Consider the following 15,937-nt stretch of genomic DNA (forward strand, 5'->3'; position numbering starts at 1 on the left):
TTGTGCTTGTGTAGAAGCTACACCTCACACTAAAGCTCTAAAAGTGCAACAAAAACTGTATATTTCTTTGTTTTTTTGTTTAATTTTCTGAACTTCAACCTCATCCCAGGATACCAGCCAGGAAGACTAGATATCACCTGGCTCGGCAGGTCGATCCTGCTGTTGGTGGAGAGCTTCCTGATGGAACTCTGTCAGCTTTAAAGTCCAAGTTTATGGCAGAAACTTCAAGTCAAGCTTAAATTTAAGTGAACATTTTACTGTCACACGTTGACCGTTGGTCGGGACACAGAAACAGGAAGCTGGTTGTTCTGCATGCATTCCTGATGCAGAAGCATCAAAAAGAGCTTCTATTCTTTAGAGCAGTTTGGTGCTGCCACAAACGATTGTTTTAGTAGTCGACAAATCACAGATTATTATTTCCAATTAGTCAACTAATCGGATAATGCTCAAACTGGATGTAAAGGACACATCTGAACCCTAATTAGCTTTAAACGAATTCAAAAATAAATGAATAGCAATACCAGCGATAATGCTAGTGTGAATGCTGAAGATGGTAGTGCCGATAGCTGAAGATGCTGAAAATACTGAAGCTGATAGCTGGAAACGCTGAAGTTGATACCCAACTAAAATACTGGTTAAATGCCAAATTAGCCTGAAAACTGAAAAAAGCCTAAATTAGCCAAAAGAGCTAGCATGTGGCTGAAATATTAGCTAAACAACAATATCACCTAAAAACTAAAATAGAATCCTAAATTAGCCAAAAGAGCTAGTATGCAGGTGAAATATTAGCTAAACTTCAAATTAGCCAAAAAACTGAAAAAAAAAACAAATTAGTCAAAATAGCTATAATGAAGGTGAAATATTAGCTTAATTTCAAATTAGCCTAAAACAACTGAGAAAAAAACTGAATTGGTCAAAATAACTAGCATGTAAATTGAAATATAGGCTAAACTTCATATTAGCCTAAAAAAATATTTAAAAAAAACCCTAAATTAGCCAAAATAGCTAGCATGCAGGTGAAATATTAGCTAAACTTCAAATTAGCCTAAACAAATTATAATGTAGTTCACTTTCAGCTTATCCCTTTCAGGGTCGCCACAGCGTAACAGCACCCACTGTTTGGCATCAGTGATTTGGCAGAGTTTTTACGCCGGATGTCCTTCCTGACACAACCCTGTACTTGAGGGGCACAGGGACCCAGTTAGGCAGCAGCGTCAAGGGTCTTGCCTAAGGACCCAATCTGGGTGGGGATCAGTGGACAACCCTAGGAATTGAACCCAGGGCTCCTGCGTGTCAGCCCTTCACCTAGCCCACTGAGCCACCCAGCTGCTAGCCTAAACAAATTATAAAATAAAAAAAATAAAAAAAACCTAAATTAGCCAAGATAGCTAGCATGTAGCTAAAATATTAGCTAAACAACAATATCGCCTAAAAACTAAAATAAAATCCTAAATTAGCCAAAAGAGCTAGCATCAAGGTTAAATATAAGTTAAGCATCAAATTAGCCTAAAAAACTGAAAAAAATAGCAAAAATAGCTAGCACGAAGGTGAAATATTAGCTTAATATCAAAGCAGCCTAAAAAAAAAAGAAAAAAAACCCTAAATTAGCCAAAATAGCTAGAATGTAGCTGAAACATTAGGTAAAGTCTAAATTAGCCTAAAAAAACAAAAATAAGCCTAAATTAATCAAAGCAGCTAGCATGTAGCTGAAATATTAGGTAAACTCCAAGATAGCCTAAAGAACTGAAGAAACCTGTCAGCCAAAATAACTAGCATGTAGCTGAAATATTAGCTAAAGTCTAAATTAGCCTAAAATTCCTTAATAAATTCCAAAATAGTCAGAAAAGCTATAAGAACGCCAATATAACTTTCAACTTTACTACATTCTGACTCCATATAATATAAAGTAAAGACGAATGGACGAATAAATTATTTGTCGACTGTTTTAATAGTCGTCATTAGTCGACTAATCGTGGCAGTCCTAGAGCAGTCCAAAACCTCAAATCTGACTTTGAGGTCCAAGTCTTCATGTTTGCTTTAAGGAAATGTTGTTTTCACAGATCAGAGATGGTTAGAGAACACGCACGGAGGTTACAGGAGGTCAGAACAATCAACGATACATTGGAAAAAGACACGAGTGGTTTCATGCCGTAGACTTGAGCTCTTCGTCGTCCTTCCAGAATCAAAACTGAAACCTGGAAAAGGGTCCAGAAACCTTGGAATATTAAAACCCAGCGTGCACGCTCAGCTGACTCGAGAAAGAAACCCAGCTGATGGCAAATGCATGTTTTCCTGCAACAACAAAAGCTGCTTCTGTTTTCGTCCAATGAAAGAGTAATGAGACGTTAACATTTAAAGGCGGCTTTATCTTTGACATGTCTGTTCCATCTTCTTGTTTACATCAATTAAACAGGATGTGTGAGAAGAGACGAAAGGTTGTAATGAAGGAGGGACTCCTTTTTGTGACGCCGTTACCAGGACACAAGTGGATGATGGGAGTTTCCAGCTGGAGGAGCATCATCTCAGCTGTAATTATGTCTTCTTAAAGTTACACTCAGGGATTACGGACAAGAGAGCAGGCATTGCTGGATTCACTAATTAGAGATCACCGCTTTCTTTTCTTCTCGTCTGCTTTCATCCACTCGTATCCGCCCTGTTTGCTCTGGATGAGATCAAACGGGAGGCAAAAATAGGCCGCCGCCCCCTTTTTTGAATGTCTCACAGCTGATTGTTTTTACAATCCTGTGCCATAATTTAACCTCAAAAACCTACCTGGTAAAAATTTATTTTGGGCACATTAAATGACTCCGCCCCAAAATTGATGACATCACAGTGGGAGTAACCGACAAAAAAAAAAAAAAAAAAAAATGGGGTCAAAATCTCTTATGGGGCTAACAAAACGTTAACATTTTTTGCACAATATGGAACTTTTGTTCGAGTGATTATCACAAAATGTCACACACACGCCACCAGGTTAAGTCGACAACCACAACCGAAGTTTTGTCGACCTTTGACCTTTGGAAGAGATTACCATCTTGAGTTTTAAAAAAGGTATTTTAATAACAGCTACAAAATTAAACTCCTCCGAGGGATTGTGATCCATCGCCTTCTAACTCCTCGAGCATCTTTGAGAAGCTACTTCAGAAAAAATGTTGGAAATATAAGTTTGTAGTTATGAACGGCCTTAGCGTGGCGAGCTCACAAATGTGGCGTTTCCCTGTTGCTAGTATATTTTTTACCAGAGTGTTGTAAAAATTGAATACACAACTCCTTGGGTGACGCTGAATGAAATGATATAGCATACATTATAAACATATTAGGAATGTGAGTTCACAAAAAACATCCGTTGCTAAGGAAATCCCAAAATGTACTTTTGCCGCTTCTTCTAAAAATGACTTAGATCTGTTCGTCACTTCGAGACTAATAAAAAACAAAATGGTTGCTATGGAGGTTAAGCCAACAGAAAAGCCACTATTTTGAAACAAACTGTCTTTTTAAATTTCTTGCATGCAACTCAAACCAGGACGGCAGAGGGAGAGGGGGAGGGGCCTGTAGTAACCACTCAGCCAGTGAGGACAGATAAAACAGGGGTTCCCAAACTACGGCCCGTGGGCTGGATCCGGCCACATTTGGCCTGGCCCCCAATTTTAGCTAAATTAGACTTTTTTTCCCCATTTTCTTAGGCTAATTTGTCATTTAGCTAATATTCCAGTTATATGCTAGCTGTTTTGGCTAATTTACTCTTTTTTTATTTTATTTTTTTGTTTGTTTTGTTTTGTAGGCTAATTGGGAGTTTAGCTAATGTTTCAGCTAGCTGTTTTGGCTAATCTGGGTATTTTTTTCAGTTTTTCAGGAAAATGTAAAGTTTAACTAATATTTCAGCTTTATGCTAGCTGTTTTTGCTAAATTTGACTTTTTCAGTTTTTTATGTTTATTTGCCATTTAGCCAATATTTCCGCTACATGCTAGCTGTTTTGGCTAATTTACGCTTTTTTCCGTTTTGTAGGCTAATTTGGAGTTTAGCCAATGTTTTAGCTTAATGCTAGCTACTTTGGCTAAATTAGACATTTTCCCGTTTTTTTTAGGCAAATTTGGAGTTTAGCTTGGCCAATTTAGGCTTTTTTCAGTATTTTAGAGTAATTTGTATTTTAGCTAATATTTCAGCTGCATGCTAGCTGCTTTATCTAAGTTAGGTTTTTTAATTTTTTTAGGCTAATTTGTCTTTTAGCCAATATTTCAGTTATATGCTAGCTGTTTGGGCTAATTTACGCTTTTTTTTAGTTTTGTAGGCTAATTTGGAGTTTAGCTATTATTTTAGCTTTATGCTAGCTACATTAGCTAAATTAGACATTTTTCATTTTTTGAGGCTAATTTGGAGTTTAGCTTGGCCAATTTAGGCTTTTTTGAGTACTTTAGCCTGATTTGGCATTTAGCTAATATTTCAGTTGCATGCTAGCTGCATTAGCTAATGTAGGCTTTTTTCAGTTTTTTAGGGTAATAGGTCTTTTAGCTAATATTTCAGCAACATGCTAGCTGTTTTGGGTAATTTTGGCTTTTTCAGTTTTTTTAAGAAAATTTGGCACTTCGCTAATATTTTAATAACTATCAGCTTCAGCAATTTTAGCTATCAATTTAAGCGTCTTCAGCTATTAATCTATCGCAGGTAATGCTATATATCTAGTTTTTAAAATGTTTTGCCATCGTTCTTTCTGTGAAAATTACAAAAATGAATTATTTTAAATTTGGCTATGTACAGCTTTCTGGAAAACCATAGATCTTTACATTTACGCTGTGATTGTTACACTTTTTCTGTTAGCCTACAAACCGACCCCGGCCCTCCATCGGAAAAGAAAACAGTCATGTGGCCTCACAAGAAAAGGTTTGGGGACCCCTGAGATAGAAGAGGATAATGGGGGCGGGGCAGGCAGCACCTGTGGGTCGTATAATGGCACTCGCAGCTTTAATTTAATCTTGTGTGCTAGAATACATTTAAATATGTTTTATTTTAAATTTGATCAGACTTGTGATGGAAGATTTGATGCTGAAAGACTCCTAACAGCGCCAACAAGTCTTCTTCTTTGGCTTCAGGACAAACTGAAATCATTTCCAGGTACTGCCCCCTATAGGTAAAGGTTGGAATTGTTTGTGATTGAGTGGCTGTCTTTGGTGGTAGGAAATTAAAATATATATTTCTCTGAAAACGTATTTGTTTAAGTGATTTATGAAAAAATTTGGCCTTTTTTGGATCAACTATAATTTTAGAGCTCATGAATAATTTAAAATAAACATCAAGAAGAAAAAATGTTCTAAATATTGTTAGCATAAGTGCACGATAATAGAAAAATGTAAACTCGTTTTAGTCCTAAAGTGGAAACAGTTTTACTTGTATTTAATTTCTCTTTATTGATTTTTAAGATTATATTTGAACCCAAATATCGTTAATCCGATGACATAATCTGCCTGGATAATGTAGGTGAGTGTGTTTAATAAACAAACAATAGAGGGAAGTCTGAACAGAGAAGTGCGATTAGCAGCGCGCGCGCTCAGGTGAAGCAGGTGGGAGTGTCAGGTGAGGCGCGCGGCGCTCTTCCGGGTTCACTTTGCTCGGTTCCGCAGACACCGATGGCGGGAGTCCGCTCCTCCGACCCGCGCGCGCGGTGACATGCGCTCGAACCGTCAGATCCATTCGGAAGCAGAAGAAGTTCTGGGCGCGCGCGCTCGAGAGAGAGAGAGAGAGAGTCCATCCCGACCGGAGGCACCTGTTGCTCCAGTTCCGGCGCGCAGGTGTCCCGAAACACCTGGATTACTGTTCGCGGGGGAATCCTGACGTGAGGGATGAAGGTGACGGTGGATTTCGCGGGCACGGCGGTGGTGGTTCCCTGTAAGGACGGATGGACGGTTCGGGACTTGACCGAACAGGCCACCCGGAGGTACCGGCGGATTCTGGAGCAGGTGAGCTCGGTTGGGTTCGGGCGCCGCTTCACCGGAACTTTGTGTCCATGACAAACTTCCGCAAATCGCTTGGTTTCCACTCATACCTCACCTGGTGACTCACCTTGACCAGGTGGGGTCACGTGACGCGGTGGCTCTTGCGTAACGTCACGGCGTCTGCTGGTTTGAGTGATGGTTGAAGTTTGTGTTTCACGTTTTTACAGAAATAAACTTCGAATTGGTAAATCGATATTTCAAAATAAAACAGGAAATTATTAAAAAACATATAAAATGTATTAAAACTGAGCTTAAAAAGACAAATATAAAGGTATTCTAATAAATAATAAAAAACAAAAACAACAAAAAAAACAACTAAGACTTATTTTTCATAAATAATGCCATAAATTGACATTAAAAAAAATATTTGGTTAAATCAATTGGAATCAAATATTAAATTATTATATTAAATGCAGGTTTTTTTTATTTGTTACAAATCTAGTCATTAAGTTATCAATTTATTTCCCCCTTTTGGGGTCAGGTGGTTGCTGGAGCCTGTCCCAGCTACTGTAAGGGAAAACGGGGTACACCATGGATAGATTACCATGTGTTGTAGAGTACATCTTTATCATTTCATTTATAAGATGCTTGTATTTCTTATACTGATTAAAAATAAACTTGATTTACTCCTGTTTTTAGTTTTTGGTACTATTTGAGCTTTTATTGTGAAAATCCCTGGTATTTTCTTTCAGGACAAGCAACATTCCTCTCAAAGTTGAGGTATGTGACTAGTTTGGTGTGAATACAAACTCAGCAAATGGGAGGGATTTTTTGGCTGCACTTATTTTAAATGCACAACTAATCATTTAGATCAGGAGTGTCAAAGTCGATCGAACAAGAGGAAAAAATCCAAAACACAGCTTAGGTCACGGGCTGAACAGGATCAACATTTATTGAACACTCTAAAACTACATCTTTAAAACTCTAAAACCGTAAGAGCGGAAAACACTGAAGCTATCAGCTGAAAACACTGAAGCTAACAGCGGAAAACACTGAAGCTAACAGCGGAAAACACTGAAGCTAACAGCGGAAAACACTGACGCTAACAGCGGAAAACACTGAAGCTAACCCTGAAAACAATGAAGGCCGATAGCCCGCTGAAATATTAGCCAAATTAACCTAAGAAACTTAAAACAAAAAAAAAAAGAACAAACAAGGTTCGCCAAAACAGCTAGCATGTAGCTAAAAAAATAGCTAAATTTCAAAGTAGTGTAAAAATAAAAAGCCTAAATTGGCCAAAACAGCTGGAGCAGGGGTAGGAAACCCTGGTCCTCCAGAGCCACCTTCCTGCATGTGTTCCAGTATACCCCGCTCTGGTATGTTCTTATTGGCTGAGCTAGAGTATAAATATTAGCTAAACTCCAACACAGCCTCAAGAAAGCCTAAATTAGCCTAAACGACTAGCATGTAGCTGAAATATGAGCTAAACTCCAACATTATGGAGCTAAATCGGGGCCGATATTATTTGAAACTCAAATAAATTGAATTGAAAAAAATATTGGTGTTTGGTCCAAAAAAGATATGAATGTCCAAAACTTGTTGCTATTCGAAAATAAACTTAGTTATTTTCAGCTTCAAATGTTCTGTTTTTTTAGGTTTCAAAACTAAAAAAATCGATTTCAAAACTTATTTTTCAGTTTCAACTCTTTTATTTTCTTTTTCATTTACAAATCTGAAAGTTTCCGTTTCAAAGCTTTTGGCCCCGTTGTGGCTGAGGAGGACCTCCACAGAATGAACAGGCCCCGTCCACGCCTCCCTTCTCCTCCTGGACCGGGCGTTTCAGCTCCCGCGCAGCTGATGGTTGTTCCCATTAAATCGGAGCTCCCTAAAGTCGGAGCCGCACACCGGCGCCCCCCCTCTGTCACCAAACACCGGCACCCCCCCTCAGTCACCGAACACCGGTGGCCCGCCCCTCTTTCACACTTGGGACAACTTCAGACGATGATAGTACAGAATAAACAGCCATTTTCTGTTTGTATTTACTACAGTTCTCAGGGTCAGTGAACGCACCGGGACTGGAGTGACCACCCTCATCGGTTTCGATTGGTCCTCGTGTTAGCCCCGCCCCAACGGGGCCAAAAGTTTTGTAACTGAAACTTTCAGATTCAGAAACGAAAAAAAAGAGTTAAAAGTGAAAAATTTAGAGTTTTGAAACCTGAAAAACAGAACATTTGAAGCTGAAAATAACAAAGTTTATTTTCGAATTGCAAAAAGTTTTGAACATTTTTTTTTCAATTTAATTTATTTGGGTTTTAAACAATATTGACCCCGATTTAGCTCTATACCAAAGAGCCTAAAAATCTTAGTAAATGCTATATAGTAAAAAACTAGCAGAATACCTATTTTTAAAACCTCAAACCATAAATTTTTAACATAGTTATGAATAATAAAAATACAAGAATAATTATTCTAGAATAAATCAACTTAAACCTTAAATAATTCTCAATATTTTACTCTCCATTAAATAAAATATATTTTGTCAAAATTATAGAAGTTAAAAATAAGCGCAAGATAACATCGGGTCATTAATAAGAATAAAATAAAATGATCTGGAGGGCCGGATCCGGCCCCCGGGCCTTGCCATGTGATTTAAGTCATGTAAACAAACTAATAAAAGTCTCTCTTAAACCCCTGAAGTGTTCCCTACTTCAGAGGGAATCGAACTCCACTGGCGGAGCGTTGTTGTTCCATCCCGGCTTGTTTTTCCCAGATCCGAGCCGCGACTCCCCATTGTCTCACGTCGTAATCACCGAACATTAATCATCCTGCAGAGCTGACCTTTTTATTAATCTGCCGCCGATGCGTGTGCTGTCTCGGCCTGATAGCGCCGGCTGCCAGGCAGGAAGCGGCACCGGCGGCTGTCCACCTGCACAAAAGCGGGCCGTTTGAGCGCCCGTATCTCGGCGGGCAGGTGGAAGTCCAGCGCTGGATGTTCTCGGCGCGGCTGCAGTCGGGGCGGACAGGAGGCTTTGTCCCGTGAGTGATGGGGGATTAGGGCCGCTGATAGCTGCTGTGCTTATCGGTCGGCTGGTTGCTGGAGCTGTCTCTGCTTTGAAAGCTTGGACGGAGGCGGCGATTGGCGCGATGGATGGCTTCCCCCGCCCCGCCACAGACGAACACACTCCCGTCGCTCCGGGATCCCCCGAGGGAGGTTCAATTCCCTGAGTCAGCAGGCCGCTCCGGCCCTGCAGCTGGGACAGAACTCCATCAAGGATGTCGTCTGTTTTTGGATTCACAGTCAGGTGTGAGGGAGATTTCATGATTCCATGATCCTCTTGTGAAGGAAGAAGGTTGTTGTAGGTCACAGGGATTTTGAGAGTACACCGTTTCGATTTCTGTCCCGAGGCAAATATTTTTTGTTTCTTAGATCTAAACGATCGAGGAAAGCCTCTGAGTTTTTGCGTGTTGGAGCACGGCTTAGAACCGCCCGCCGTTTCTTTGAAACGTGTGTAAGACTAACAAATGACGACTTGTGTAAACTGCTGTACACACAGTTTGGAGATGAGCTCAGAAATGGGTTCAAGCATTTTGACTTTGGAATGTTCTGAAGAGGAACACCAACAAAATACGAGTCGTCTGTAACCAGAAGAAACGTAAATAAACAAATTTATCCTCTAAAACCACACACTAATTTGGTTTACCAAACCAGTTTTTACTATATTCTGATACATTCCAACTGTTAAGGAACCAAAATGCAGAAATTCTGTTGTCAGTTAAGCTCTAGGCGACTTCCCAACCAATCTGTTTGATCACTGTCTAATGTTAATCTGATTTGATTTAATGATTTCCTTTTATTTTTAAACAGAATAAATAGTTAAATGAACATGATGAACTGAAAGTGATAAAGTCAAAAAATCAGGTACATCTTTAGAAACATATACCTGCATGTCATCTGCATAATAATAATATCAAAATTGGCATCTTTTTTTTTTTTTTTTTTTTAAGAAGCAAAACCAAAAAAAATGTGTACAGACTCGCGGAGAATCCCATAAAAAGCTGCAATAAATAAAACATTTTTTGAAAAAATTTACTATCGGGTAAGAAATGTCTTAACCAAACTTTGGAAGTGCCTCAGATATACTTTTGCAAACCCAAAAATGGTTAAAGATGCTACAAAATAAATGAACGTCCTGTTGAGAAAACTAAAACTAAAACTATGGCGGTCCAAGCACAGCGCCTTGGGGGATCCCGTTAAAAACAGTGACGGATTACCATTTATTTTGTAAATACTCAACTTTGATGAGAAACTTTACTAAAACTTTTAAAAAGTGTGGTATTTATTTTAGAAATTAATATCTTGTGGACTTTTTTCAGGATAATTTACAAACCTTAAGATATGTGTTTATGCTGAAAAATATTCCAGCTTCCTTGATTAGTTTTTTTGTTTTTGTTTTTTTTAAAGATAAACATCAGAGGAAGCAAAAAACAAAGAAAACTGTGGCGAGCCAAGTACAAGGAAATACATAAGAAAATGACGCTGGAAACAAGTTTTATTTATTTTTACATTTTATTTTTAATTTGTGAGATTGTTAAAGATGCCATTTTTATTGAAGGAAAATCAAAAATAAAGAAAAATGGCAGACGAGTACAGACTTTTTGGGGATTTCCATAAAAAAAAAAAATGACACTAGGAAGTTTTTTTTTTTTTTTTAACCTTAAGATGGTTTAAGATGCTAAAAATGTTTAAATACCTGTGGTTCTTCCACTGCATTTTCTTTTTTTTTAAAGATAGCAACTCAAGGTATGTGAAAATAAAGAAAAATCTGTAACGGGCCAAGTACAGACCCTTGGGGAACCCCATAAAAATCAAGAATAGAAATAAGTTTATTTATTTTGAACCTCAAGATGTTTGAGAATGCTTTTTTTTTTTAAATAAAAAAGATAAACTTCAGAGGAAGACCCACATAAAAAAAGAGGCCAAGAACAGAGCCTTGGGGGATCCCATCAATAATTGGCAACAAAAACTTTGAAAACAAAACTTTGAAAGAGTTAGATATACTTTAAACATGTATACCCTGTGATTTTTTTTTTTTTTGTCATTGGGCAACCTGAAGATGGTTATATTTGTAAATGTTTTAGCTCCTTTCCTCCCCGCCGCGCTCCGCCATCTTTCTTCAAGACAGTCTCTCATCAGCGCTTTCATTAAAAACCGCCTCTGTCACGGCTTAACGCCTCGCTCTCACAGTTTCCTAACGACATATTCTCCTGAGGATCACAGTGAGAAGCATGAGTCCAACTTCAGCTCCACCATCATGCAGTGATGCTCGTGGAACGGAGAGATATCACTTTAAACGATGGGGGACGTAGTGGTGTCATTTGGAGTGAATCGACTGATTCAAACCTTCAGCTTTGTTCACTTCATAGGATAAGATAAAGAAATTAGCAGATAATTTTGGTACTTTTACTGCAGAGATGATGCTGAAAGAAGATACTTTAGTGCTTCAGTCAAACCGCCTTCGTTCCTCCGTGAGGTGTGTCTGTCTGATCCATGAAACCACCGCCGAGTCTCAGGTGGTGTAGGTCTCGCTCGGTCGGAGGAAGCAGAAGAATGCAGGCGGCCGGTCAGGCCGGACTGGCTTTTCCTGTGCGCTGGTACACTTGTTGCTTCGTAAACGTGGTTTTCTGACGCTTCCAGACGACTGTTTGGGAAAACAACAAGAAGCAGCCAGTCTTCATCATTTCTATTTGTAAAAGTTTCATTTTATTGGAGAATAAAAGAGTCGTGCCACAAAAAGGAACCTAATTGAGTTCATTTTCAAGCAAAAATAGTTGATTTTTAAAGTAAAAAATATATAAAACATTTAAAAAATTGACGTAAATGAAAAGTTTTTAGCTAAAATAGAAGATTTTTGAGAAAAACGAGCTCTTTTCTCTATTACAACTGGTGCTAACGGGCGCTCATGTGTGTTGGAGGACCTGTTTTTAGCAGGTGGAATCGAACGATCTTCAACACTAAATAAGATTTAGACGGTTCGCTCTCAGCCTCTTGACCTTCAGTGTGTACTCAGGCCGCCGCTTTGTTCCTGAACATCTCTGTTGATCCCAGTGTGTAAAGAGAACACAGGTCTCGGGTTTCGGAGCTCGTTGTTCTCGTCCCCGAAGACTCCGACGTCTTCACTTTGACCTTCTGCTCGCACATTTCCAGCCGTACGTCAGAAACGCTGAAGTGTGAAAGTTATTTTCACTTCACAACGACGGATTCAGGGATCCTGGAACTATTTGTTGTGTCTGATTGGTCCGTTTACTCGATGTTTAAATCTTGTTCTTCATTCTCATTGGCTGGAAAGCGTCGCCTTCTGAGGAGTGTTTGAGCGTTTTCTGTTGTTTGAGAGATGTTTAGAAATCATTTTTTAAATATAAGAATTTAAACTAACTTAGTAAGGAAATATAAAAAGATTTAAAAGCATGAGCGGTAGTTCTGGGTGTTAAGGAAACATTTAAAATCCTGAAATTAATGATTTTATATCACAATACCGATAAAAATCATGATATAAAAGAAAGTCATAGTTCACTTTTCTGACTGTTTTAAGTAACAGATAACTGAGAAACAAACATGTTAGTGCGGTAAATAAATGAGAACAGATGTGGTTGATATACAGCAGCAATATTTTTTTCCAAAAATCAAAAATATTTAAACTGAATTTGTAGTAATTTGTAAGTAAAATACTTTTTATAAAAAAAAAGCACATTAGTTTCGTGTTTCTGAGTAGAAAAACACATTTTTGCACCATTAAAGATTTCATTCATTTATTTTTTTTAATGGTTTCTCTCACTGTGATGTCATCCGCTCTCTTTTTTGGGGTGGGATATGGGGGGAAATGATTAGTAAGCAATTTTCGATGAGTTTTTGTGGCAGTGGTGATTTTTATTTATTTTTTTCTCAAATGCACAATAAGAAAAAAGCATAAGACAATGATCTTGATCAGCCCAGTGTTGCTGTGGGACAGAAAAAGAACAATGATAGGTGTTATAATTGATTAAACTTTAAATTGTGGATCTTTAGGGGCGTGTCTTTCTGATCTTTAGCAGCCAGGAGTGGGCCAAGTACAGAACCTTGGGGGATCCCACAAAAAATTAAAACAAATACATTTTTTGCCCAAATTCTGAATCTCATTGAGGTGGGCGGAGCCGAGACTGGGTCCACACGCCCCTCCCACTTCATGCTTAATTTTCACCCCTCTCACGTCTGTTTTGAACTCGTCTCCGTGACCTGCTCTGGGCGGGACAACGCTGCGTCGGCTGCTTTGTTGTGGCTGACGCTCGGCCCGCATTCCGAGTTGTTGCGCCAACGTGGGAGTTCGATGAGGAAAGGTCAAAGTCAGGATCTCTTTCGATGAATCACCGGGCCCCGAGATACAAGTGCAGGGTTCATGTTTCACCAACAACTTCCTTAAATGTCGACGGTTTTATTACTCAAACATCGTTGAACTTGTTAAAGAAGTCTTTGGATTGTGTGGTTTCAGCATGGAGACGCCGAGATGAAGGTCCATCACTTGGAGTACGCAGAAGGAGGAATCCTGGACATGGACGACCTGCTGGTTGACCTCGTGGAAGACCGAGACAAGGTGAGGACGGCGTCCTGAAGCGTTTTCCTCTCTGGCTGCTCTGCGCTCTGGCGGATGTTTCTGTTGTTCTTATCCGGTCTTTGCACATCCCGTTGACGTGTGATTGACAGCAGATCCTCCAGCCGAGTGCTGCAGAACAGCTGTTGGAATGAGAGTCTGTCATTCACAGCCCAGACGCGTCCTCCTCCTCAAGAAAATGTTCAGACTGACAGGATGAAGACAAATCTTGGTGTAAATGTTGACTTGTTGGAGGTTTATGACGTTGGATTTGTTGCTAAAGGATTGTCCGTTTATACCTGTAGTAGGAGATTTGTGTGTCTGTAGAAATGTTCGTATCTACAGAATCGAGTTTGTGAGTGAAAAGGTTTTTTTTAAAAATATTTTGTACCTATGAAAGGAAATGTGTGCAACTTTAATAATAATTAGTGAAATGTATCTATCCATAAAAAAGTATTTTTATGTGAAAGAAGAAATCTTAAAAAAAATGTTGTACTAGTTTAAAACAAAAAGTATAAAAGTTGAGAGAGAATAAAACACTTTAATAATCAACCAGCGCTTTCCAAATGAAAATAAAAATTTACATAGAAAGTTTGAAAAAGCAAGAAAAAACAAACGAACTAAAATAAAAAATTCAACAGAGTCTCTGCTGACGGAACGTAAAACATTTTTAAACGCCCAGATTTTTTCAAGCAACAGAATTAGTAAGTTTGTAAAAACTGAACTCTAATCCCAACCGCACTACCAAACATTTCCAGAAAAGGAATAAACCGTGATCTGACCCGGTCACCTGGATCCGGTCTGAGAGAGAGAGAGAATTCTGAAGAAAAACTTTTTTAATGAGAATAAAATCATAAAAATATGAGGAAAAAAATGTATTAGCGAAATTTTGTGTAAAAGAGTCAAACTTTTTACAGAAATAACATTATAAATTCTTAAATTGAGAGTCTTAAACTGTCTTAAGCTGAGAGTTTTACTAAGAAAATATAAACAACAATAACAAACTCAATGTTTCAGTACGACAGACGTAGAACACATTCATCTTCATCCAGTTTGAGTCATAATGAGGCTGAAACTGAGTTCTCCCCCCTCCAGGACTTCTCCCTTCCCCCACATTTAGTTAGTGTCTCAGTATTCGGACGGTACCACACCTTGATGACATCATCATTATTCGGTAAACAGCTATGTTAGCGCGTAGCTGCTAACATAACAGTATAGTCTAATAATCGACGACTAATCGACTATTAAAATAGTGACGACTAATTTTATATATAATTCTTCGTTACTTTATATATTATGGAGTCAGAGTGTAGTAAAGTTAAAAATTATAATGGTAATATGCTAGCTTCTTGGACTATTTTGGCCTTTTTTTTAAAAGGTTTTTAAGGCTAATTTGGAGTTTAGCTAATATTTCAGCTGCATGCTAGCTGTTTAGGCTAACTTAGGATTTTTATTTTATTTTTTCTTTTAGGCATTTAACTAATATTTGAGCTGACTATCAGCTTCAGCGTTTTCAGCTATCGGCTTTAGCGGTTTTAGCTATCAATTTCAGCATCTTCAGCTATCAGCACTAGCATCTTCAGCAGCCAGATTCAGCTTACAGCATTTACACTAGCACTATTGCAGGTAATGCTAGTGCTAGTTTTTTTGCTAGTTTTTTGTTAGTTTAAAGCTAATGATGGTTAAGATGTATGTTTTACATCCAGTTTGCTCATGACCTGATTAGTCGACTATTAAAATAATTCCGGTTTTATAACTTCAAAAAGTCATGCTACAAAAAAAAAGGCATTACTTACATTTACTTACATTTAAGCGGACCGGAGTGCGCGTGGCGTCCGCTCCGCTCTGTGGTTCACACAAGACGCACATTTTTCCGCGATGAAGTTAATAACCTAAAGATATTACCCCGTGTTTTTGCTAAAAGGAACTGCTCTTTGCCTCTCGGTTGTTGTTTTACACCCAAAACCCCGCGCCGGAGTCAGCTAGGGCTGCCACGATTGGTCAACTAATCGACGACTAATTTAATAGTCAATTAGTCGTTATTTTATATTATATGGAGTCAGAATTTAGTAAAATTGAAAGTTATCATGATATTCTGCTAGCTTTTTGGAGTATTTTGGCATTTATTAAGGTTTTTAGGCTATTTTGGAGTTTTAATTTTAGCTACATGCTAGCTGTTTTTGCTAACAGGCTTTTTTAAGATGTTTTAGGCTGTTTCGCAATTTAGCTAATATTTAAGCTACATGTTAGCTGTTTTGTCTAATTCGGGCTTTTTTTGTCTTTTAGGCTATTTTGTGTTAGCTACATGCTAGCTGTTTTGGCTAACTTAAGCTTTTTTGTTGTTTTTTATTCAGGCCATTTTGGAGTTTAGCTAGTATTTCAGATAC

At 38.4% G+C, this 15,937-nt stretch overlaps 1 protein-coding gene across 1 annotated transcript in view; it reads left to right on the forward strand.

Annotated features, from left to right (window-relative positions):
• Positions 1-5,553: 5,553 nt before the first annotated feature.
• The window catches only part of pard3ba (par-3 family cell polarity regulator beta a), a gene marked incomplete at its 5' end in the record, with an annotated part of 206,020 nt that continues 195,636 nt past the window's right edge, over positions 5,554-15,937 (forward strand). Inside the window, 2 exon segments of the mRNA XM_024294332.2 lie at positions 5,554-5,952; positions 13,452-13,553. Of these exon segments, the coding sequence (XP_024150100.1) occupies positions 5,836-5,952; positions 13,452-13,553 (219 nt within the window).

Source organism: Oryzias melastigma, linkage group LG2, assembly GCF_002922805.2.
Source record: "Oryzias melastigma strain HK-1 linkage group LG2, ASM292280v2, whole genome shotgun sequence".
Lineage (NCBI taxonomy): Eukaryota > Metazoa > Chordata > Actinopteri > Beloniformes > Adrianichthyidae > Oryzias > Oryzias melastigma.